The following is a 25,729-nucleotide window of genomic DNA, read 5'->3' on the forward strand; positions in this document are numbered from 1 at the left end:
ATTTATCACCCAAAGCTTCTGCATTCACCTATGACACCGTATAGCGGATAAACAAGCAGAAGCCACGCAAGAATAATTGCAATGCACACGGTAATAGGAGAGCGGCGTTTGTACCTCGTTTCGCCTGACACCTTATGCGTGAGAAAAAATTTCGCTTATATGCGCATTGAGTTCTTCCATAAATAAGAACTAACACAAATAGAGAAAAACTCGCTGTTTGCTGCACTTAAACTTTTTTTTTATCGCGTCAGTGTTTGCACCTGCTTTCCCGAAACATGATACGCATCGTGACGCGTTTCTGCCTCTTTCTTGGTAGCTACGAGATCATGTATGACCCCAGAAGAACATTTGGCGTGCGCCTGGCAAATGGTTCCTACAACGGCATCATTGGGCTCTTGCAAACAGGGGTGAGCAACATTGTGTCACGTCCTGCTGTGCAGCTTTGACGGAGATGGTAGCTCAGTCCTTTGCGAAACATAAGTAGATGGAGCGAACAAAAAAGACAGCACACAGAAAGAATAACACAAGAAACGTGCTACTTGCTACAGTTTATTGAATTCAGGCGCGGCTTATTATATAGCCAAGAGTAAGGCGTGGTTGAAGGAGAGATAAAAACAATACAAAAACGGGTAAACGACACGTGCGAGGACTTAGTCTATGCACGAACTTTCCCCAGAATGTGTTCTACTGCGATACCTCTGTGAAGCAGTACTGGTCAAAAGAAATTTCCCCAGCAGAATTGGTCAACGCAACAGCAATGTGCATAACTGTAGCAGAGGTTGTGTGAACCGCACAAACTTTTCAAAGCAACAGTAATGACCGTAAAAAACCGTACCAGCATACACGTCGCTCTTCCAGACATCATCGTAATAAAAGTTTCTTCAGGCTTACCAAGCTAAAAATAAAGAAACATCTTAGCAAATGTGTGATTACGAATAATCGCTTTAGAACTCTGAAACAAATCTTAAATGAAGATACACATGAATTTAAAGAAATTGTTGTAAACTACGCCCTACCGAGCAGTTGGCGATTATTAATAGACATTGAGAAATATTTTTAAACACCAGAAGATAAGCAGAAACCATCATCTGTTCTCTCTCATATTTTTGGTTCTCAATGGGCAGGCAGCAGATCTGGCTGCCGCCCCGGTGATCATGCGCTACGACCGGGCCCAAGTGGCTACTTACACGCCCGTCATGTACACCAGCCAATGCGCCCTCATCGCCGTCGCCGAAGAAGCTTCCGTCAACGCATTCAGCTACTTCTTTGTCTTCGATTGGGAGGTACGTAACACGCCATGCCTTTGAGGAACCGTGAAAAACTGCTAGAGGGAATGAAGCATGGAACTACTACAATATGTGTCCGTATGTTGGTAGAGCAATCCCTTCTTGACATCCGTGGTGCGCAGTAAGCTCAGATAGATTAAAATATAATCATGTACACATCTTTCGTTTAAAGAAAAAGCTAAATAAATTCCGCGGATTGGGACAAAAGATTACAAGGCTAGATATTTAGAAGGTTGCCTGAAGCAGCGACAGTGAAAAAAGCAAAAGCGTTTGTGGGATGTCATTCTGTCGAAGGACGATTCCCAACATAAAACATAACTGTTTATTAACGAGGGCAGCGGACGAGCAAACCCACGCTACGCTCGTATCGGTAGCGGAAGGAAAACAGCCGCCCTTCCCAGCCGGGCAGCCTGTTTTTGTAGCCGCCGTTGGTGACGCGTGTCTCGGGTGACGCAGCGGTGGCGCTGTGCTTTATCAGTAACGCAGTCCAGCGCGTGGCCGTGTTAAGCTGGGCCGGATGATAACTAGGCAGAGGCTGCGCGGAAATGTGCGCAGAGTAAGTCGCCGCACGTTTATTAAATGTACAATTGGCATATATGAAGGTTTTTAACGTGCGATAGAAACAAGATTCAAAAAGAAATAGGAAAAGTTGATTTAGTGAAGAGTGCATCGTTAAGAAAATTAAAAAAACGCATTCCTTAACTGCACAGAGTGAACAACGTTTCTCCGAAATATGCGCCATTGCCTCAACCGCAACTATCGAATTAAAGAGCATTCTTCAGAGTAAAAAGGTGGTACTTGAATTTTTGAGCAATCAACTCAAAGAGAATGGGATTGCGACATTTCTGCACGGCAATACAACTAACAATTTCAAAAAACAGAGACGCCGACCAGTAAAATGAAAATTTAAATAGCACTTTTCAGGCGAGCAGAGTGTAAATAAAAATAGAAAACTTTGGTGCAGTGGAGGGCACTTTCAATATTTGTTGACATACACACAAGGCGATCACTGAGCATGTCAAGCCCCTGAGGTAGTAGATCTTAAAGTATGAATTGCTTTCATCACAGGAAAGTGCGCACTTACCATACGACCAAGTCCACATTGACCATTAGCATTTCACGCCATAGCTCGTGAGAAATAAGAAGGCCTGAATTACATATCCAAGAAGCAAAGCCGGCGGGTGGGAGTCACCCGGGTTGATTACCGGCGATGCTCACGGCCCCAACTACACCCTACATATAACATGATGCTTAATGTGTGTTGTGAAGTGACACTGCGCCGCTGCGAAGTTACACATAAATCCTGGGCGGTCTGCTTGTTTTTCCGACTGCTGCCGTGGCCTCGAGGCAGACCACCCGCTTTGGCTTTGGGAGGTTGTAGGTTCGAGCTCCCGTGGAGTTCAGTGGATACAAGCAACCACAGGCCAGGTGCTCAGCTTTCCAGGGTGCATGGCTTCGGATAGAATCGTGCACATTCAAATCCCGTTTCCTTGGGCAACCGCCTTCCGGCCTCTCCGTCACTGCCCCTAATAGGGCATAGGGGATTTTCCTATGTCCACTTTGCCACCCAGCAATCGTTGCATGTGCCATCTCTATACACAACTTTATATACGCCTACGACGGTGGATGCTCGCGACTTGTATTGCTAACGTATTAAAATGTATTTTTGCTCATCTATTTCACGCGTTGACGCTTTAGTGGGTAGTTTAAGACTGGCCTCGACTACATGCTTTCATAATACAGTCTGCGCACCGCCCCCCACCCCTCCCCCTGTGGGTGGAAAAGACACGCAACCGCGGTATCTGGATCAGAACACAGTAAGATTATAACCATCAGAGGCGGGTTAATTGGACTTTGGACCTTGCAATAGTGCGAGACAAAGAATTGAACACTATTTCCTTCACTTATTGTTTCGTTGCGAAAAACACCCGTTTGAGATTCAGTAATACCAATCGTTTCAAACTTTGGAACTGAAATGAAACCAAGAAGCACTTCGTGCAGAGTACACCATTCCGGAAAACCTTCAAGGTCTTTGTGCTATAGGGCACAAGGTATGCGGCTTACATATTACACCTAATTTCTTGTGCCAAATTTGAGAATGCGATAAAGTTGCCTAAGAGTCGCCTTTCTTATTTATTTATTTAGTCATAGTGTTAACCATCGTTTGAGGATAGTGGCGGAGAGGAAAGAGAAACAGTTCGACAAAAGCCCTAATAAACCCGAAACTTCGAACATGAAACATTATAACGACGATTATTTAAAGTTATATTTTTGCAAACACAACATTCAAATACTGTTACACTGGAGCTAATGACACAGAAAGCAAAAAACAGGCACAAATGCTTCAATGTGGCACCTACAGAACAGGTTAGTTCCCATTAAAATACTGGCGAAGACTTGTTTGAAAGATTTTCACATTGGTAGCATGTAGAAAATGAGCAGGCAGTTCATTCGATAGCTGTATCGCGCCAGGAAAGAAGCAACTAGGAAAGACGTTATTGCTTGCGAAGTAAGGACTCGGTGATCGGTGTACACTATCGGTGTTCAATAATATATCCTGGACACTTTTACGATTTTCACGCTTCACTCTCGTGCTGCCGCGTTCAGGTATGGGCAGGCCTTGTCGCCTGCATCCCACTGGTTTCTGTGGCCCTGGCGTTTATCGAAAAGCGGAGGCGTCGCAACGGAAACTCTTTTGCCCTGGAAGTATACGACAATACATGGGACATTCTTCGCTCCTTCTCCTACGAAGGTATGTAAGTGCGGATTTACTCGGGCTTACAGTGAGGACTTTTTCTGAAGCGGTGGCTTAGTTTTTCATTTAAAGAAGACATATAAAGGTGTTTTGCGTCATCATTTCTTCTCTTGTTTTCATTCAGCCATTTAACCAATTAGATCGGCACGATAAAATGATCACTGAAAGTGCTGCTTTTAAGGCCCGGTTTTGCTAGCTGTCTTTTATGAAATTTATTTCTTCATTCGACAAATCATTTCGTTACATCGCTGATTTTACATGGCGCAAATGTTTGCCAAATCATCATTTAGAACCCACTTCACCGGTTTCCGACTTTTCCCCTGCAGGCCACACTGCACCCACAAAGAGCCACGCTGGAAGGCTGCTCTTCTCATTGTGGTGGCTCACGGTTCTGGTCCTCACCAACGGATTCGCTGGCCAGCTTAAAGCTAGTATGGCCATCAAGAGCGAGCCACCACGATTCCGATCCGCGGAAGAGATTACGTTCCGACCTGAGATACGGCCGCTCATATGGAAGGACACCGGGTTTGAGGCATACGTTCGGGTGAGCCACATTTCTGAAAGTTGGCGAGCAGGTGCCAGTGGCAAGGATCATTCTCACTCACGACATGGTGCGTGTTTTAAAAGGGTTTGCCATAGCGTTTGCGCGTCATATGCTGGCCATGCAGTGTTCCCCAAAATTTATTCCAAAATTTCTTTTCATAAAAAAACATACCTGCCTCATACTATCCGCACCATTTCTACACAGCTGTTGTACCTCGTGCTAAACGACTGTTTCTTTTAGGGATCGTTGCTCCCTGGAATGAAAGCACTTGACTAATTTCTGCACTCCTGTCGCGCAGACGTCTACAAGGCCATCTTTGCGAGCACTGACCCGCCAGGTTTATCGCCATGGTGGTTTCGCGTCCATCTCCGAAATGTACTCTCAAGTGGCCATGCAACAATTGTACAGCGGCCGAGCTGTCATTATCAGTGACCAGGATGTCAGCATGCATATGCTGGCCAAGCAATGCCGGCTCACTGGAGGGAGATTGTACGTTGCACCGGAACTCCTCTTCACACGCTTTTTAACCGTCGCCCACGCCCAGGGTATGAAGCCAAGTCTCGTGCGCAGGATTCACGGCAAGTGCGTTTTCATTTTTCCTAAATACGTTTTCAGCCATTTGCCAATGCAGATTCATGGGATTTTCGTTTCTTTCGCTCTTCTTCAGCGGAACAACACTTTTCTCATCGTTTTAGGAGGTAGCCCTGCTCGAGCCAATGTCAGGAACTGTGTGCATGCCGTCCGTTAGTGCCGAGCGACAAAGGCATTTGCCATTCACTGGACAACTCGTCCTCGGCCGCTGCCAGACACGAAATATTCGCACTTTGGCCGCAATGATCGTTGCCTCGGCTAGCCTGCCTGGCGCTGTTCCAATTTTTTAACGGTCACTGCATTAAAATGTGAATCTCGGTGAAATCGCTGAAACTGGAGTCAGAAAGTGCTATTATCTAAACTTGCACTCTTTATTCCACACCTTTTTGCACGTTTGGCGTTAAAGACCCGTTCACCAGAAGATCCTGCGTCGGCGTTGTGATCGCAAAATCATGGGCATAATAGCTCTGGCAGGTGGTCCCCAGACAGTAACTTAGTAGGCAGGTGGTCCACCTTGGTCACATGACCATGCGGCGCCATCGCAACCTGCCAAGCGGATAATGAGCAAACTGCTCACCGTGGCAGGTGGAAGTTAAATTAATGATTTCTCGTGAAGCGCAATCTGGGCCGCACAAGGCCCACCGCTGGGAACACCTGCCTTCTCGGGGTAGTGGCGCATCGCTTAACCGCTGCACCCTCGCGGTACGAGATGCGGGAGGACAAGGTAAAGTAAAGAATGCCCTTCTGTATATATGAGAATTAACCCATTACGGTAACGCGTCATGACCTTAAGGTGGAGTTAAGTGACCCCTCCAATCTTTTGTTGGTTTTCTGCGTGCGCGCCAGATGCCGCCCGTGCCGGAGGCGTGTGTGATGTTGCACGTCTCGCGGCGTTCAGTCAGTATGGATGTTGAGAGTTGGCGGCTCGGAAACATGCAACAAATCGAGCATTACAGCCGAGAAAGTGGCAGTGACGATTATATCATTCAGATATCGAAATGATCGTGGAATAGAGATACGGCTACCATCCCTCCACATCATCAAGCTACGCCAAATAAAATGAGCTTGGGGGGAGGGGGGGATGACATTTCCCCGAGACATGAGCACCTGGCATTTGCAGCTATGTATATTGTAATCCAAGCTAGCATGAGCGAAACAAGATTTCTTGAATTGGGTAATAAAATATTTTTTCCCGAAGGTAAATCAAAGGATCCCCTTCATTCATTGTTCCAGCATCTCAAGAAAGAATGGGGTGGGGGGTGGAATTTGAAATATGCCTTTTACTACAAGTACGCAGCGCCAGCAGTGGAGTGAGTGTTAATGCTAACGACTTTATTTTTAAGCAAAGAAATAAGAGCAGTCCCTCAACGGTAGGAATCCTTTCTTGCTGCCACCCTTGATACTGCCACCCTTGCTCGATTGAAAAGCGGAACGTAGTCTTATACCTAGAGCTGGTGAAAGCTGCTTACCGTCACTCAGTTGTCTGCTGGCAAATGCGCATTAATTTGGCATTGACCTGACATACCTGGACCAAATTATATTAATTAGAGATCTCGCTACAAATGCGGCATTCCCGATCAGAAAAGTCCGGGTCTATGGCATTTAACTCGCATGGATATGAGAATGTGTTTGATTTATAAATGCTTATAAATTTATGCAGACTGCACATACAGAGCATGCCACCAATGCAGTTGGTGCAAAAAAGCGTTATAAACTGATTCGCAGTCATGCAGCTGTAAAGTACTTAAATTTTTTCTGTCATTACTAAAATCAAACAATGGGATCATAAAGGTAGCTGATATAAAATGACAAAATAAAGGCTTTGGAAAGTATATTGATCCATATTTATGAGAAATTTTCTGGATCACTTCAAAACGATCGCACACTATTAAGCCTCAGGGCATCTGCTGTACGCTTCAATAAGAGCATAAACTCGCGGTAGATTATCTGGGACAGCCATGCTTTATCCAACTTATGCCCTATATGTATTGTAGGAATGTGTTATACTTGACAATTTTTTTTATTATGCCCCAAAGAAATCTTTTAGCTGTACGGTCAGGGCTTGCTCAATTTGCACCCTAAGTGCAAACTATGTAAATATAAAGTTCATAGTTTATTAAATATATATAACCCTACCCGAACGCCCAAACACTACTAGAGGAGGTCCTAAATCTAACAATTTTAACTGGAGCTCACATTTGTGAAGAAAGGAAAACGGACCAGCACAGTTTGTACTAGACCTATAGTAAACTTGATGGATTGCGCAAACAACAAATGTCATTAAGTTGCAAATCAATTGAAACAACATCCTTACTAAAATGCAAGTGTCAAGTCAAACGTAGTGCAGTACAATGCTGTCAGATATTTGTTTGTTGTTGTGTGTTGAATTAAAAGTCACCTCCAATGTTACCTTCTCTGCACAGTTTCTGGAACCCAATAGGCAAGGCTTGGCGGTAGATTACGTTGTGTGCCTTAAATACTCCTTGCACGAGTGCACTTGGGCAACAAAAAAATTGTTAAACGTATGTTGGGTGAAATTTCAGTGCTCGTAAATATCCCAGGTGGCCAGAATTACGGCTCAATTCGCCGCATGCTGCTCCTTATACAACTGGTACGGTTTGAAGGCGTTATCGTGGTATCACTCCGAAACAGGAGCGCGCAAGTCATAGATTACCGAGAGGGGATGCGAATCCTGAAGCAAAGAGAAATTGTACTTGTTTATGCTTCCCACAATGCAGCACAAAAAAAAAATTATGCGATTGTACATCGTAGAGTAAACGCTAATACTCTTAACTGCACTTCACACTTAATTCAGAGTGGATTTTTCTTCAAATAAAAGGTTCACTCCGCCAACAAATTTGAATTTCCGTGCCTGTGCCAGTGAGATGGCTTCAAGTTTCGTGCAGTCTTGACTTAGTTCTCCTTTATTTTGCCCTATCCGTACTTTTGTGACTTTCTTTGTTCGGCAGGATGAGAGCCATCATGGAGTCAGGACTGCACCTCAAGTGGTACAACGACGGCGTCGAAGACTGGCACCGCTGCCAAGCTATGCAAGGAGCCGGCACCTCGCAAGCCAACGAGCTGTCCTTCAAGGTGCTCCGCTACGACGACATGGCCGCCGTGTTCTCTCTGTGGGCTATAATGGCAGCGATCTCCCTGTGCGTGTTCTTGGCCGAAGTGTGCTTCCACGGGTGGGCGAGAGGACGTTCCTATAGGCTCGCACGTATCGGTGCAAGGCGTAACAAATGCCGGCGCTTGCGTGACAGTCAAAACTAAGATGGTTAAAGCAGAATTCACAATGTTACTTGTGTAACGATGTTACTCGTTGCAAGCGTGTATACTGCAGCTTTCACTAGGATATAACAATAGCACATTATAGTAGGAGAGACTTTGGAGACAACTTTCTTAAAGTAGGAGTGCGTATCTCTAGCAGATTAGCTTCCTATATACGTTTAGACCTTGGCACGACTATTTCCGGCCAGTGCTTGTACGTGGGTTATTAACGCCATATTCGTGCTCGAAGTTTCATGCTTGACTCTCTTCCTTTGTATCTTAGTTAGATTCAGGTGTCGTATACCCATGTCACACGGCATTCCACGAAGGCATTTCCAGCATAGGCACCTTTCTTCACCAAAGGAGCGAAAGCTTTAAGGAGCAGCGGCGCTCCTACATGGTGCGGCCCAAAGGTGAAACAGTCGTTGAGGCTTAACACCCGCTGCTGAGCTCAAGCCGGCGGAAGTGAGTGTTTTATAATTAAAGTGAGGAATTCTGTTCATTCGTTGACCTAAGACAATCTTTTATTATTTTGCTTCCTTAAAAGAACTGCAACAGCTGCTCTCATCAGCAACAGCAGATTTTGTGTATTGCCTTGTCCACCAGAGGCACTGGGTGTTGCAACACTTTCACTGTCTTGAAATATGGGCATAAAATACAAACACCCGTACAAAAAGCAAAGCCAGACCCACGTTTCGTTTTTTTTAAAAATTTTTCATAAATTGTTGGGTACATTTATTTCTTTATTGCGTTTGCTTTTTGAAGTTGGATGGCACTGCGATCGCAGGTTCTCGAAGGCCACGCTTTTGGGATCCAAATGTATCGGACGGGCGTATTCACCTCCAAGCCCCTTAGGGGGCAAAGGCACAACATTTGTTCCGTGTAGATGCGCACCTTACGCCTTTGGATATAAGGGCCCGATTCTCAAAGGCCTTTGCGGGGCCCATGTGACAAGGGTATTAGAGAAGCTAACTTTTAGTCGATCGTGTTTGCTTAAAAGTGTTGCTTAAAGGGATGGCTAAGAATGGGTATCGTAATATGCGCACTACAAATATTATTCCTTTGTGCTTGTCAACGTTGTGTCCAAGTCAGATGAAAACTTCCCTGCAACGCAAGCGGTCTAAAACTAATTCTCCTTTCCTTGTATCCTCGTCAGAGAGGATGAAAATGTTGCCGATGCCTATATCAATTTATTGTCTCGAATGCCGTGGCACTCATAGCATTTTGCAGCAATTACGCTAAGTGGTGTCGAGCTCTGTAGGTCTCAGCCAAGCTAAGCTTAGAGGCTAATTCGAAATATGCATCAAAGCTTACCGATTGCAAGCATGCCACAGGTAAGACTCGTTACCTACTTTTTAGTGTACTGGCCACAAGAACTAGATAGGCTAGCGCGAATGATGGCATTAGTTTATACCTTTTTTATTTAAGAAAAGTTTTGTATTCCTCAGTTCCAAGTGCTCCCGTTGCGGCCGGTACAAATTTTACCTCGCTTAAGATAGCCAATATGAAATCTCAAAACCACTTCCAAAAACCCCCAAGCCAGTTTTCTTCGATATCTCCGTCACCACTGTGGGGTTTGATACAACGATACTATCGCGCAACTGATAAACTGTGCAAATTACCTGTACACATGGTTCACAGTATCTCCTCAGTCATGCTAAATGTGGGCAGTCGACAGCACAGCGCAATTAAACTGAAGACGGACAGAGCTACAAGCAACGTTATGAAACCAACGAGGTTTAAAAAAGTAGTTTACACGCGGTGCAAAGCATATTGAGGCGGATAAGCGTCGAAACATCGTCTAGAGACGTTTCTGTGCCACGTCAGCAATGCTGCCCAAGGGTAGTAGCGCCATGTATATAATCATGACGTACAATTTACCTAAACTAACCCAATGTAAGTAGTCAACGTAAGCTTACCCAAACTTTTTCGTGTGGATACTTAGAAAGCATGAAAAGGCTTGTGTAAAACAGAAAACGTAGTCAATAGTGACTGCCTGAACTAATGTTGAGTGAAACAGCATCAAAGAAAAAGTTGATAAGTGTGACAAATTTGGAAACTGAGCCTGATTACCAATAACTTTTGTATCGCGACAAGACAACCAGTGGATGCGTTACGCTTAACCAGCGTCATCTTGCGGACGAGGACAGTTAACACCGCCCTCGCTTGATGAGCTTACGCTGCGTGGTTTCAGGATAAGAGGGGAGCAATGTGGCACCGCTATTGGTCGTTAATGGCATAGGGTTAGCCCCATACTTTCCATGCATTTTCGGCCACGTTGAGAAACATGTTGCTCACTAATAGCAGTACCATTGTAAGGCATATATCATTTTGTTCCACATTTTGTGCGCACTAGACTTCTTGAAAGCCAGGTAAAAATTAAGTTTTTAATCAAACTGTCAACCAAGTACATAAATTTTGGCATTCTTCGTGTATTTAAAATTCGTAACGAAAAATTCTGCGTGTAATTTTTTTAAATTCTACTACAGCAGTCGCCAACACTTATGTACATAGATGGTTGAAAAAAATCAGCCGTGTATCCTGGAAGGTACAGAAAATAATGATACCTGTGTAATAAAAAACTGTTTTGACATAACTGAGCATAAAGTAAAAAAAAAACAGGAGCTCAAAGCAATCTTTTATTCGCAGAAACACCATCACAGTCATTGGTTTAATAGCACCCAGCTTCGTAATGAGTGCCGATGTCAGTTTCTCTTTTCGTCTTGTCGCTTTGCCCCTTTTGTAAGCTCGGCTGCCAGCACCTATCGGCCCAACAAGCCCTGGTTTGGCGGACCTGCGCAGCGGTCAAGACCAACTGGATCGCGAAATGAGAGACTCCACCCTGTATTGTAAGGGGCGAGACCCACTAGGGGCCTCTCCTCGAGTATCTCTGTTCAAATATAACCAAATAAATGCTTCTCACTAGCACCAACACCACCCACTAGAGGCAATCTCTTCCTTCTTTTCTTCTTTCACTTCCCCCCTTATTCCCTTCCCTACGGCGCGGTTCGGGTGTCCACAGAGATACGTGATAGAGTTACTGGGTGATTTTCCAGTAACTCTATGAATCCTGATTATGAATCGTAGGAGGTTAGCTGGTCTTTCAGCAATAGACTTTATTCGACCACTTGCTGAAATACCGTCCCGAGTTTCCCCCTTTTTCTTATTTTACGCATCTGCTCCTTCAAAATCGCCAAAAAAATTGACTGTGCAAATAATTTTTTCAAAAAATTTGACCCTTACAGGAACCACTGCAAATTAATTACTGGGCGCGGCTGAAAGTAAAGAATTTACTGCAAAAGCTATAAATTAAATGAACTGAACAATTAACTGAATAGGCTATCCATAGACTACAATCCATCTGATGATGGGCATAAGACGTAAAGCTGGTGGATTTTCACATACAAAACCGTAGAGCTTCAGCATAGCCTGTGACACTTTCTCCCGCGTCGAAGGTCACCCACTGAGGCTTTTGCCAGTCGGGCAAGCCTAGAGCCGCCACTTCAGACGATTTTATGTGTGTCGTTCGTCCGTCTGTATTTAATCCCCACTGAGCGACCTCAATGTGTCGCCAGTTGTCCCGACAACATCCGTGCCAAAATTATGACGCAACCATTTGTCTTAGAACGTTCCGCTTGGTGTCATGAGATTTCTCGTTGCATATCGCTTACATGTGCTAGAAAAGTTGGAAAGTAACGTGCTCGAGGGATTCAACAGCCGATATATGCACCTTCAATTGTATGCTTTCTGCCCCGCCGCGGTGGATCAGTGGTTAGGGCGCCCGACTACTGATCCGGAGTTCCCGGGTTCGAACCCGACCGCGGCGGCTGCGTTTTTATGGAGGAAAAACGCTAAGGCGCCCGTGTGCTGTGCGAAGTCAGTGCACGTTAAAGATCCCCAGGTGGTCGAAATTATTCCGGAGCCCTCCACTACGGCACCTCTCTCTTCCTTTCTTCTTTCACTCCCTCCTTTACCCTTCCCTTACGGTGCGGTTCAGGTGTCCAACGATATATGAGACAGATACTGCGCCATTTCCTTTCCCCCAAAACCAATTATTATTATTATTATTGTATGCGTTCTCAGATTCTACCTCTTCCCGTAAGGTGTGGTTGAACGGTCCACCGAGATCTGAGAGAGTTGATGCGCCACATTCTTTCCTCAAAAACCAATTTTAAGAGCGTTATCTCTTACTCATCACGTTTCTCGATTTCTCGGGGTCTACTACAACCTCCCTTCGACGTGAAATTTTCCATGTCCGAGGAATTCAAAATGGCGGCCCCTATAGTAAATCTACATAGCAACCCAATTGTGGATTGATCGGTGAGGTCATTATTATATTCAATTGGTGACTGATTGATGATTTGTCTGATATATCCAACTGCTGATTGATTGGTGATAAATCCAAGCTGCCAAATTCGTATTTCCATTGGTGTACCTAACTTTAATCTCATTCATATCAATTCTAGTAAACCAAACAGCTAACGCTCGTTACTTCAACGTCTTCCTGACGGTGACGCCATCTTTCTTTATATGAAAATTGTGATACAAGCTTTCGTCGTGCAGTGTTTCGGGGCTGTCATACGCGCATGTGTGTGGGGATGGGTGGGAGCGCACCCAGGGACAGTTACGCTTTCGCCTTCCCACAAGTAAGCAGTCTTAAATGTGTCTGCCGAATTTGTTAGATCGAGAACTCTACTCCTGCTGCACAACGCTGGAAGTCATGTGGCTACAAAATTTGACCTTAAAACTAGGAGGAGCGCAGGCTTGGTTCTGACGTCATGCCATGTGATTCGCCGCGCCGCGCCTCGCCTCAGCTGCACGCGTTGAGCCGACGGCGCTCACTAGCCTTGCAACTATCGAATCACGTGGCTCCTTGCGCACCACCACATCTGCGTATGTGATTCCGACGGTAGTGGTGGTGGAAAACAAGTTAGGCTGTGGATTAGCTCAGCTAAACCTAAATGAAATCCGTCGGGGTTCACTGTGTTCATTGGCGTTGGCCATGACAACGTTCTAGACTCCGATGATTTTTCAGAAAGCAAAGCCGCATAACTGGCTCCCTGAGTTAGTGGACACCTCAGTAGTGCTTTGAGGTACGCGGCGGTGGTGAGCGAGAGATGTCAGCTGCATGCATTAGCGACAATTTTGTGGCAGACACGCTGCACTGCAGCAATAGGCTGCAGCGTTTATTGGGTGACCAACCTCTCGCGATCAACCATTAACTGCCACCTGTCAGGGTGGGCGCGCTGCCTATCCAGTGCGCAGAACGCACTTAACGTTACAGACACAAAGCCGGGTTCGGCTAGGTCACGTCGTCAGACAACAGCCGCGGTTCCCCGGCGCCGCGATATGCCAAAGATTCGGCTCGGCGGCGCGGCAAAGTCACGTGATGCGTTGCTATGGCAGCGGCTCAGCAAGGACGTTCGAGGTCAAACGCGCGGTGACGGTGAAATCGCTTCTATGAAAGTAGCAAAAGCTTTTGCTTTTAGACTTCTTAATACTCAGAAAGCGAGTTTTGGGGTCCGAACACCGCTCTTTATGGCGGTTTCCTTAGTCCGGAACACCGCACGACGAGGCCCCATCTCGCGCCCGCTCTACTAGAGCCTTTTGGGACTCCAGTGCAGAGCAATTGAGGAGGGCAGGCTCCCATGCCTCTCGGGCAGGGGTAAGGGAAGGGAGGAGGTGAGGGTTCTTACTACCCGCCCACACCATATAAATGATATCGCCGATCTCTCCACAGCGCGGGCAACGCCCATCTATGATGGGAGCCAATGGCACTCTCGCAACTGCCGGAAATCCCGTGACCCGCCGTCCGCTATATAAAAGCGTGTGACATGTACTTACCTTCACGGTGGCTTCCTGGCCTTACGGAGCTGGGATCGAGGGGTTCTTGCACATGTAGCGGGGTCAACTTGCCACCGTGGGGGGGGGGGGGGGGGGGGTATCTGTTGCTACACCATCGTCGTCGCTTCAGATGTCGCCATTGTTGCGACGCCCGTCTTTTCATTCAATTTTTTCTCTCCTCTCCTATCTTTCAACTTTTCTAATGTCTGCACGTGGCAGCTATTGTGACTCAGCACGAGCCAGTGGCCAGGTACGTGCACTCTTTTTTTATCATTCGTTCAGTCGCGACAACGAGAACTTTCACGCAAATCCATGGATGAGCAACGCGCAGGAACTACTGGTATCATCGCCGTCAAGCGCAATCTGCTTATATTTACGATATGGAAAGGCGTCAGACTGAATTACTAACATGCTTAACAGAGCTTTCGCTCGTCCTACTATGTTAAGCTGGGTTCATCATCATAATTATCAGCCTGACCGCACCCACTGCAGGTCAAAGGCCTCTACCATGTCTCTCCAATTAACCCTGCACGGTAGTTTCAATTTGTTTTCACCGCGCTTTTACTTCCCTGATAGCAAAAAGACCCTAGACTCGCCTACGATACATTCTAGGACGACTCTAACGTCTTTTTTCGTACCAAGGAGGTAAAGGCGCGATGAAAATAATTTCCAACAGCGGGGCGTGTTGGCACCAGGTTGTTCGCGTTTCTTTCCATCGAGGTAGTACGTCTCGCGAGAACCACCACCGGCAGACACTACCTACACACCCTGAAATCCACATACCAGCCACGTATCCCACACAGCTCCAGTCCCCCACCATATTTACGACGAACTAGTTATTAAACCACTCCCCAAAAACAGGTACCCCACATACCACGAACCCCGCCGCAGAGCGCGCGCAGGGGTGCTCCAAAAACAGCTATGGCACGGAACCGTAAGCTGTGTAGGAGAGGAAGCTGGTTAGCCATCACGAACCCCTCCCTCCAACCTATTTCCACCCTTTACATATCCCCCACTGCCACTTCGGAGGAGACTGAAGAGGTCGCCATTACCCTAGCCATCACGCGCACGGATGCCCGGTATACGCTGTCAGACTAAATCTTCCATGCCAAATTTTGCTGTGCGATGTCAGTGCACGTTAAAGATCCCCAGGTGGTAGAAATTATTCCGGAGCCCTCCACTACGGCACCTATTCTTCCTTTCTTCTTTCACTCCCTCCTTTATCCCTTCCCTTACGGCGCGGTTCAGGTGTCCAAAGATATATGAGACAGATACTGCGCCATTTCCTTTCCCCCCAAAACCAATGATTATTATTATTTCACGTCTCTGCATTTCGTATATTGAACTCTCTCTCCGCGTACCCGCCCTGCCAAATGGAGCTCATACGGGTGCCTGCCCATTCCGAAACCCCGGAAACGAGGCTGCTAACGCTTTAGCCCGAGATTCTCTCAGCTGGGCACCGGCGGCCTCGGATCTATTGTCTCACAGGAGCGCATTCATTCATTCAGTGAAATGACGCAGGCCTGCAAAGCCGAGCGTCGGCTCTACCCCCACCCCATCCCTCCCTCGACAATTACCACCAGACACTTTGGAGGCGGCTCCAAACACGCATCTTACCTTCCACTTATATAGGCTTGCGCTATCACCAAGTACACACAAACCCCTCCTGCACCCTCTGCCACCACCCCAAAGCCATTCTGCATAATATCCTTTTCCTCTGCCCGGCGGATCCTCCCCCGCGAGGTTTGGAGCACCTTAGCACTTGGGAGACCCTACTGCGCTCTGAGGACCCGGCCAAGCAAGCCATCGGCACAGGCCGGGCTGCCAGAGTCATGAGCCTCCGGGACATGAACGTTTGAGTGCAGTGGTGCCGTGCGGGGTCCCAATGACATGCGTGTCCTAAACCCCCTTGTTTTAATAAAAGTTTTCACCACCACAACCATCGACGATCCCAGCTGAAGCGTGTGTGCTCTCCCGCGCGCGCAGCAATCCCGCCGTCCGTGGCCCCCTCCCTTGTTAGTTAAGGTAACTAACCAGGGAAAGTAACGTGGAGCACCCCTCGTGAGCCGAAGCCGTGGGAGGGTGCACCGGAGGAAAGCCAACCAGAAGGGGAGGCAGCGGGGCTGAGTCCCCACATCCCGCCAACCTTAAATAGATCCCCGCGCCTGAAAGTACATGCTATTGAGGCGTCTCCTGGTCTTCATGCACTTGAGGCAGATCTTGCCGCATAGGTCACGCCGACAGCGTCAACGCAGACTGGCGCGGTGTTCCGAATGCGGCGTGAAAGTCTCCGCTGGGAAGACTGCATGGCTCGTGGACTCTGTCCGCAGGCCCACGAAGAGAAGGCCGGATAGAAAACTGTAGGCCAGGATTCTGCAGTGGTCGCCAGGGTAACACCAGCCGGAGGTGACTGCTAACTGGTCTCGCCACAGCTGTCCCGGGTGGATGCGGCGAACAGGATGCAGGTCACTCTGTCGCAGCAGGCGGTACCAAGACGATGTGCAGAGGACAGCAAGCCTAGGCGGCACCACTGGATCTGAAAAATTGCCTAAACGCTCTCGGCTTGCCTTTAACATAGGTCACGGGAGGGGAAACGGCATTCGCAAGGGACTAGTGGCACAATGCTTAACTGGCTAGCGAAACGTAACGGGCGGCCGTGAAAACGCAAAGTTCGAGTGAACAAAGCCCTTTCTTGAGTTGAATAATACTGCTAAGCGCGCGCGATGTTGCAAAAAAAAGACGGGTGGGCAGCAAAACGCCCCCCGTCTCAACAACACGGTCCAGTGGTCATGTCTCTTCTCGCGTGGTGCAAGCAGTTCCGAAAAAGCTTAGGCCTGACTACCACTGACAACAACCATGAACAAAGGAAGTAGCCTTACAAGGGTTACGTGCCTGCAGCTGCGAGGAGACATCAGCTTTGTGCGGTGGTCCTACTCCACTCACAGCACGAAACAGCTTCTGAGCTGCTTCGCACAAACAGGCATTTATTGCTACAACAGAAATAGCGCCAGCTAGCAACAAAATATTCTTATGAATCGAGGTTGTCCGACTCACCAGCAAGGGGATACTCCGAGGCCGGACGGGAGGAGATGCGGGGGAACGGTCTTTGCCACTTCTTCGCCCCGGTGGCGAAGAGCGGAGCGCGCGCCGAACAGTCCGTACGCGCCGACGATCCCAGCCGAAGAGAGTGTGCTCTTCCGCGCCCAGAGCAATCACGCTGTCCGTGCGTGGCGCCCTCCCTTGTTAGGTAAGGTAACTAACTAGGGAAAGTCACGTGGCGCACTCCTCCTGAGGCGAAGCCGTGGGAGGGTGCACCGCGGAACAGCAAACCACAAGGGGAGGCTGCGGGGCTTAGTCCCCACGGCGTCCAGCCCTACTTAAAGCCCTGATGCACGGCAAGTCAAACGCCGCTTTTTAACATTCAAACACACACGTTCCACATTACGTGTACTCTGGAGGCTTAGAACTCCGCTGCCGCCCCTACCATCCTCGACAACAAGTATACACCCCCTGCCTGCAATCGGGCCGCAGGGCAGACGTTTGCTCTTAACTGCACCTCCGTAGATGCACAAACTGTGGAGCCCTCATTACCTCTACCGACCTATAATGCAATATTTTGGGCCAGTATGATAGGTACTTTCATATTAACAGCGCCCCCGCGGCTTTCGCTGATTAATGCGCTAAACCGGTAAGGTTAGAACAAATATTTTTTCTTTCAAACTTAATGGATCCTAATGAAAAGGGAAGCCGCACATTGGCAAATGTAGTAGTGTGCGGCAGCGTGGAGAAAAGTGGTACCGTGCTATCTTATTGCCCAAGGCGTAGCAGCAAATTTTGACGCCCTTTAAACAGCGTGGTCGCAACGATGCGCTTCCCACGTCTTAAACACTAGGATTCTTAATGCCTCAATCCCGCTACAACGCAGATTAATATTCAAAAGAAGACTCCTCTAGTGGTACCAGCGCTATGCTTATGTTCTGCGATTAGGAGATCAATTATGCTGCGGGAAGAGTCAAGCTAACTTATTTTGTTTCTAGTATTCTATGAAACACGGCCAGCTAAGTGATGCTGGAAGGTGGAAGAAATTGTACTTTTATGAGGCGTTGTCAACACGAAGTCCGCAGTCACACTTGAGAATTTCGAGAGAGTTACGCATTATTACGTTCAATCACCAGGACTATGGGCATAATGTGCGACACATCTCCCGGAATTTTATTTCATTGGATTGAACTCTCTGAGCGACATTTTAAGTTTCGTTTCAGCCCACGTGACAATCGCAAGCTTCGCCTCTTTGCTCAACAATATTCATTTAGCAAGCACTACCAAACATTGCTAGCTGGCCTATGTCCTGTAGTCTGCGCTCATTCTATGAGAGGTGCATCAAAGAATGCGGACGCTTTTCAGTAATGAACGATAAAATTAGGGATATTTGAACTAAGGATTTGGTAAAACCGATGACCACACGAAGTGAAGGAAATTAATGAAGCAAACTTTTGTAAAATAGCGACGAATGTTCTTAAAGCCGGATGCAACCATTTTAGCTTAATGATACGTGTGCGTTGTAATGGCAGCACCTACGCAGCAGATATCAAGCATAAAATGTATACCGGTCACTTTATTAGTAGGAGGAAACCGTAGTTTATTGCAACTATACAATCACACCAAATGGAGGAAGAAGGCTTCTGACGTCAAGTGCAGGATATATTATGCAGTTCATTGCAGGCTTTGATTTTTGCAAGCGAAAAGATACACTGGATCATTCATTGCGAAGAATGAAGGCGATGCGCAATTTCAGAAAGATCTGGACGACCAGTAAGACCTGAAGCGGCCAACGGCGTCTCAACCATGCCAATAAAATGGCCGATATTAAAATTCTTTTTAGCATTTGTCATTTCTTTTTCCGATTGTTACCTTAAAGCACAATAGACAGGCGGTGGCTAGCTATACTCGTAATTAGCAGCGTCGTGATAAGGCATTGTTTATTCGCTTGCGCTTTTTATTCGATGGTCCGCAATCGATTAAACTAAAAACAATTACTCATTAGACACATCAAGAAAGAAGAATCGAGCTACTGTGCAACCGCAATCGTTGTGCAGTGCAATTAGAATATATTTACAGGAGTATGCACGTAGATTATATGTACAGGGGTATTGCTGCATCGCATCTGACATAAAATCCTCAGTGTACCATACTACCCCGAGTCCTTCCCACAATGTACTGTTGGTGCATGTTAACGTGATTTAGAAATGGGCTCAATGTATCGATCGGAAATGTTTAGACAAAGTAATCGGGCTATAAGCAATGCCTTGGTTCACCGCAATTACTGATACAGCTCCAACACACGAAAACTTTCTGATGTAAAATTGGTTGGCCAATATGTCTTCACCTTACTGCTATTCACTACACTGCGAACGCACTCGATCTGTACGTCTAGGATGACTAAACAGTCACCCTTAATCTGCGTGCTTACGGCAACAGCCATTTGAGGTGGCTGGGAGCTGGGGTTCGCTGCTGTCGTTAGTCAATATCTTCTTATCATGCGTGCACAATTGATTCCTCCTTCTAATGCGGCCCAGAGGGTGAGAGGTTCAAAGTAATATTTCATTGTCTAAATAATTGAAAAGGCGGGTATCAGAAAAAAGTTTGTCCTATTTACTAGCCCATTAATCAAGGCATACCGCGGCTGTATCTGATCCCCAACTTTTAACAAATTGTTTTTCATTTCATGCGCTTTCGAATCGGTTTGATCATTATGCACTGCTCTTTCTTCAGTCACCAGCGGTCCTAATTTGAAGAAAAGCAAAATCAGATTTTGTTTCTGGTGCTTGCTTTTCGTTGTGGACTGTTCTTTTGTTTCATTCATGTACCTTTGTACAAGACAACCATTATTTTTCCTTGTGCTTCATTTATCTATATCTAGCCTTTAAAGAAAAGGCGATAATTCCTCTGCTCTCTTCTGTGCTACATCACCAGCCTTCCAGCAGGTAGGTGCTGTAGCATGTTAAAATATGCATCCAGAGTTTGGTATAAAGTTGCGTTCGGTGCCAACTCACTGAAAAAAGTTTTTTGTGTGGTGTCCAGGAGGTGGGCGAATGCTCGCACGTTTTGCAAGCCTGCAAAACAGCCGTGCGTTGTACTGTTGCAACGATAATCTGCACATTTCTGCACAGACTATTACGATTCCAAGCGTTTTAATTTGTCCGAAATGCGGGTTTACACATCAACTTTTGAATTATTTGGGAAAACAAGCGTTCTTTCGTAACAGATATTTCTCAATTCTATCAAAACTTTCTAATTTTTCTAAATCGCTTTAGCAGTAGCTGCATCCTTGCAACAGCGATTCTAAAAAATTACCTCTGATGCTGCCCACCACATACCAGCCTGTTTCACAAATCGGTATTTCCTTTGCTAGGTAACACAGAGCTCGCAGAAAAAGTCAAAATTAAATCATTTCATTTTTGACAAAAATACCGAAATTCGGTTTTCACAGAAACACATGACATTTATTCCTTTTAAACAAGGACATGGCTAAATTTTTCACCTACAGATGGTGCGGTAGCCACCTGTATTAAGTCATCATCATCATCATCATCATCAGCCCTACTACACCCACTGCAGGGCAAAGGCCTCTCCCATGTCTCTCCAATTAACCCTATCCTTTGCCAGCTGCATCCACCCTTTGCCTGCAAACTTCTTAATCTCATCCGCCCATCTAACCTTCTGCCGCCCCCTGCTACGCTTACTTTCTCTTGGAACCCACTCCGTTACCCTTAAAGACCAGCGGTTATCTTGCCTTCGCATTACATGCCCTGCCCAAGCCCATTTCTTTCTCTTGATTTCGACTAGGATGTCATTAACACGTGTTTGTTCCCTCACCCACTCTGCCCGCTTCCGATCTCTTAACGTTACACCTATCATTTTTCTTTCCATGGCTCGCTGCGTTGTCCTTAACTTAAGCTGAACTCTTTTCGTTAGCCTCCACGTTTATGCCCCGTAGGTGAGTACCGGTAAGATTATGCGGTTGTACACTTTCCTCTTGAGGGAAATTGGTAAACTGCCACTCATGATCTGCGAGAATTTGCCATATGCGCTCCACCCCATTCTTATCCTTCTAGTTATCTCCCTCTCATGATCTGGATCAGCTGTCACTACCTGCCCTAAGTAGACGTATTCCGGCACAATTTCTAGGCTCCCGCTGCCAATTGTGAACTGTTGTTTCCTTGCTAGGCTGTTGAACATTACCTTGGTTTTCTGCATGTTAATTTTTAGACCCATCGATCTGCTCTGCCTAACTCGTTGATCATGATTTGCAGTTCACCTCCTGAGTGACTCAGCAAGGCAATGTCATCAGCAAATCGCAGATTATTTAGGTATTCTCCATTTATTCTTATTCCCAACTGTTCCCAATTCAGGCTTCGAAATACCTCCTGCAAACATGCGGTGAACAGCATTGGCGAGATCGTGTCTCCTTGCCTGACGCCCTTCCTTATTGGAATTTTATTGCTGACTTTATGGAGGACTATAGTAGCTGTGCAGCTGCTATATATATCTTCCAGTATTTTGACATAAGGCTCTTCTACCCCCTGATTACGCAATGCCTGTATGACTGCTGAGGTTTCCACTGAGTCGAATGCTTTCTCGTAATCAATGAAAGCTATATATAGAGGTTGGTTATATTCTGCGCATTTCTCTATCACCTGATTGATAGTGTGAATATGATCTATTGTAGAATATTATTTACGTAAGCCTGCCTGATCATTTGGTTGATTAAAGTCTAACGTTGCCCTGACTCTATTAGCGATCACCTTAGTAAATACTTTGTAGGCAACGGATAGTAAGCGGATCGGCCTGTAATTTTTCAAGTCCTTGGCGTCTCCCTTCTTATGAATTAAGATAATGTTTGCATTCTTCCAAGCTTCTGGTACAGTCGAGGTCATAAGGCATTGCGTATACAGGGTGGCTAGTTTCTCTAGCACGATGTCCCCTCCATCCTTCAACAGATCTGCTGTTACCTGATCCTCCCCAGCTGCTTTTCCCCTTTTCATTGCTTCTAAGGCTTTCTTTACTTCATCTTTCGTTACTGGCGGGATGACGCATTGCTGTGCACTGCTGTCTTTCTCATTAGCGCTCTGATTACATTGGCTACTGTACAGGTCTGTGTAGAACTCTTCGGCTACGTTAACTATCTTATCCATATTGCTAATGACATTGCCCTGCTTGTCTCTTAATGCATACATCTGGTTTTTACCTATGCCTAGTTTCCTCTTCACTGTTTTTAGGCTACCTCCGTTCTTTATAGCATGCTCGATTCTCTCCATATTAAACTTCCTTATGTCGGCTACCTTGCGCTTATTTATTAACTTTGATAGCTCCGTTAGTTCTATTCTATCGGTAGTGTTAGATGCCTTCATGTTTTGGCGCTTCTTAATCAGATCTTTCGTCACCTGAGATAGCTTCCCGGTATCGTTTCGAACTGTCCTACCGCCTACTTCTACTGCGCACTCCGTAATTATTGATGTCAGGTTATCGTGCATTGAATGAACATCAAGATCATCTTCCTCAGTTAAAGCCGAGTATCTGTTTTGCAGCGCTATCCTAAACTCCTGTGCTTTCCCTCTTACGGCTAACTCGTTAATGGTCTTCTTCTTCGCTAGCTTCTTCCGTTCCCTCTTCAAGTCTAAGCTAATTCTAGACCTTACCATTCTATGGTCGCTGCAACGCACCCTTCCGAGTACGGCCACATCCTTAATGATGCCAGGTTTAGTGCATAGTATGAAGTCGAATTCATTTTTAATCTGACCATTGGGGCTCTTCCAGGTCCACTTCCTGTTTTCTCGTTTGCGGAAGAAGGTATTCATGATCCGTAAATTATTTCTATCCGCGAATTCGACTAATAACTCTCCCCTGCTATTTCTAGAGCCTATCCCTTAGTCACCTACCGCGTGGTCGTCAGCCTGCTTCTTGCCCACCTTCGCATTGAAGTCACCCATCAGTACAGTGTACTGCGATTTTACTTTATTCATTGCTGATTCTACGTCCTCATAGAAGCTTTCAACGGCCTGGTCATCATGGCTGGATGTGGGTGCGTAGGCCTGCACCACTTTCAGCTTGTACCTCCTATTCAGCCTAATTACTATAGCTGCTACCCTCTCGTTAATACTGTAGAACTCCTCTACGTTGCCAGCTATATCCTTATTAATGAGGAAACCCACACCTAGTTCTCGTCTACCCTCTAACCCGCGATAGCACAGTATGTGTCCGTCCTTTAGTACTGTATACGCCTCACCTGTCCTCCTAACTTCGCTAAGCCCTATCACATCCCATTTAATTCCCGCTAGTTCCTCGAACAGCACTGCTAGGCTAGCCTCACTAGCTAAAGTTCTAGCGTTAAACGTTGCCAGGTTCAGATTCCAATGGCGGCCTGTCCGGAGCCAGAGATTCCTAGCACCCTCCGCTGCGTCACAGGTCTGACCGCCGCCGTGGTCAGTTGCTCTGCAGCCGCTGGGGACTGAGGGCCGAGGGTTAATTGGTTTGATCATAGAAGGTTGTGGCCAAGTACTACACCAGGGTGGCCAAATCCTGTTCTGGTGAGAGAGTGCGTTGTCGGTTCTGGTCACCGAGATAAGGCCGCACTCCAGGCCTGGTTATGCAATTCCATCGACACGCGGTTTTTTTTTTTAAACCCGGTGAAGAATTGCGCGGCACCAGGATTTGAACCCCGGTCCTCTTGCACGCGAGGCGGATGTTCTACCTCTAATAAATTAAGCATTACCTTTTGGTGTCAAATCTGCCTGCCGTGGCAATAATTGTTTTCTTAGAAAACAGTTTTTCATGTTTTTACGTGCATTTCTCAAAAACCATGTCGTACTCTTTATAATTTTCAGATCATTCAGAAATTCGCGCTTTTGCTGCTAGTCTGTCAGCGCCCCGTATATGTATGTAAAAATCTAAAAAAAATTGAGATGAGAGATATAGCTCCTACGAACGGACCAAATAAACCAGATAGAATGAAGTAAATAACCGTGTGTTCCGCTTCTGCCGTAACGTGCTTAGTCTTAAACGACAGTTGGACGAACTATTTCCGAAATTAAAGAGCCACCTTCCGCTCAACAAAACTAAGCCATAAACGGCACATAGAATGGGCGGACACTCAACTCCATGTGCATGTTGTTTTACAAGCCCAACAAAATACACATCGATAAGACTGGCCCAATTGATTATATGTTATAGCTATATAACGGTGTACTGTACTCGGAACAAAGAGCTACGAGCGATGCTTCTGCAGCATTGAGAAAAAATACTTCTAAGTTGAAAGGACTATAAATCGATAACCATTATTCCTATTCCCTCGATACGGAAGGAAAAAAAGAAGATAAAGTTGCCGTACTCAATTCTGTCTCCATCAGGCCTTTATCTACGTGTCTCGTTGCGAAAATTACAGCACATAACCCTTTCATTTTCCTTTCTCAAGCATTACTTAATCACAACAGATACAAAGTTTCGCAGTGAACATTTCTGAAGATTTCACTTCCAGCCCTGATCTCCTCCACTGTGAAATGGGTGGGACGCCCTGTTTGCTAATTCATTTGTCAAACACAAGACTGGGCCCTAACGTGTCAACCTACAGTTTACTGTATGACAGCATCAATTCGGCTGTTTTCTCCCTAGTGATGTTGGTTTGTTTTGCCTAGCGCTACATGAGATATAGTTTCTCTCCAGTCAAGCGTTCGGAGGAAAATATGCTTTGCAAAGTGACTCGTGTGCCTATATTTAAAGGTACGTATCAGCGCTCTTCAGTCGAGAGCTTCCAGGCAAAAGGCACTTTTCAACATGACTTCAAACGTTTCGCACCTCCGAGTCACTTTTATTACGGTGAGTGCTTCGCTATAAATTTTCTTCGCTTCGCCCAAGTGTTCATCTAGCAAACAACCTTTTTTGTATATGTCTTGCTTTTCAGTTCGTTTAGAAAGCATAGCGCTTTGACGCAGCGCCGACAAAGAGCCTGCTTCCGATCATAACTCCGTTGGTCGTTATGTGCCTCGCTTCAAAACTTGTAGAACAAAAATGCCAAGAAGAAGCCGAGAGGTGGAAACACCTCGCGCGCGTTATAAGCTGATGCATGGTTAAGGGCCGTGATATCACGGATTTATCAGGCCGGCGTGCGCTGCCGCTGGGGGATCACGTTCCATTGAAATATGGGGATGGCTTTCGAAAGCCAGACCTTCACTTCTTCACGACCACTGGAGATTTCGCTTCGGGGCCACAAGATTTGATTTACAGTATAACTATCCCGCATTTAAAGAATCCAATACACAGATAGCCACTTCAAACGCGTGAGCTCAAATGCTTAGATTGACCAACAAACGCATTTTTATGAGATCATAGTAGTGGACAGAAGACCAAGAAGATGCAGTGAATTTTTTTCTGTTTCATTTT

The 25,729-nt window shown here is 46.2% G+C and overlaps 1 protein-coding gene across 1 annotated transcript; it reads left to right on the forward strand.

The window, feature by feature from the left end:
• The first annotated feature begins 336 nt into the window (after positions 1 to 336).
• Positions 337 to 8,839, forward strand: LOC144097371 (glutamate receptor ionotropic, delta-2-like). The gene is made up of 6 exons (XM_077630106.1): positions 337 to 407; positions 1,125 to 1,283; positions 3,894 to 4,038; positions 4,368 to 4,585; positions 4,884 to 5,167; positions 8,146 to 8,839. Exons 2-6 carry the CDS (start codon positions 1,155 to 1,157, stop codon positions 8,450 to 8,452), a joined length of 1,083 nt encoding a protein of 360 aa, XP_077486232.1. The 5' UTR covers positions 337 to 407; positions 1,125 to 1,154; the 3' UTR covers positions 8,453 to 8,839.
• Positions 8,840 to 25,729: the final 16,890 nt, after the last annotated feature.

The sequence above is a fragment of the Amblyomma americanum genome, chromosome 7 (assembly GCF_052857255.1).
Source record: "Amblyomma americanum isolate KBUSLIRL-KWMA chromosome 7, ASM5285725v1, whole genome shotgun sequence".
NCBI classification, from domain to species: domain Eukaryota; kingdom Metazoa; phylum Arthropoda; class Arachnida; order Ixodida; family Ixodidae; genus Amblyomma; species Amblyomma americanum.

What these genes read in the sequence shown, in the direction of transcription:
- LOC144097371 (XM_077630106.1), top strand. Translation starts at nt 1,155, where the DNA reads ATGCGCTACGACCGGGCCCAAGTGGCTACTTACACGCCCGTCATGTAC. An exon ending in GGTTTGAGGCATACGTTCGG is followed by an intron (nt 4,586 to 4,883) that starts GTGAGCCACATT and finishes CCTGTCGCGCAG; the next exon opens with ACGTCTACAAGGCCATCTTT. An exon ending in GTGCGCAGGATTCACGGCAA is followed by an intron (nt 5,168 to 8,145) that starts GTGCGTTTTCAT and finishes TTTGTTCGGCAG; the next exon opens with GATGAGAGCCATCATGGAGT.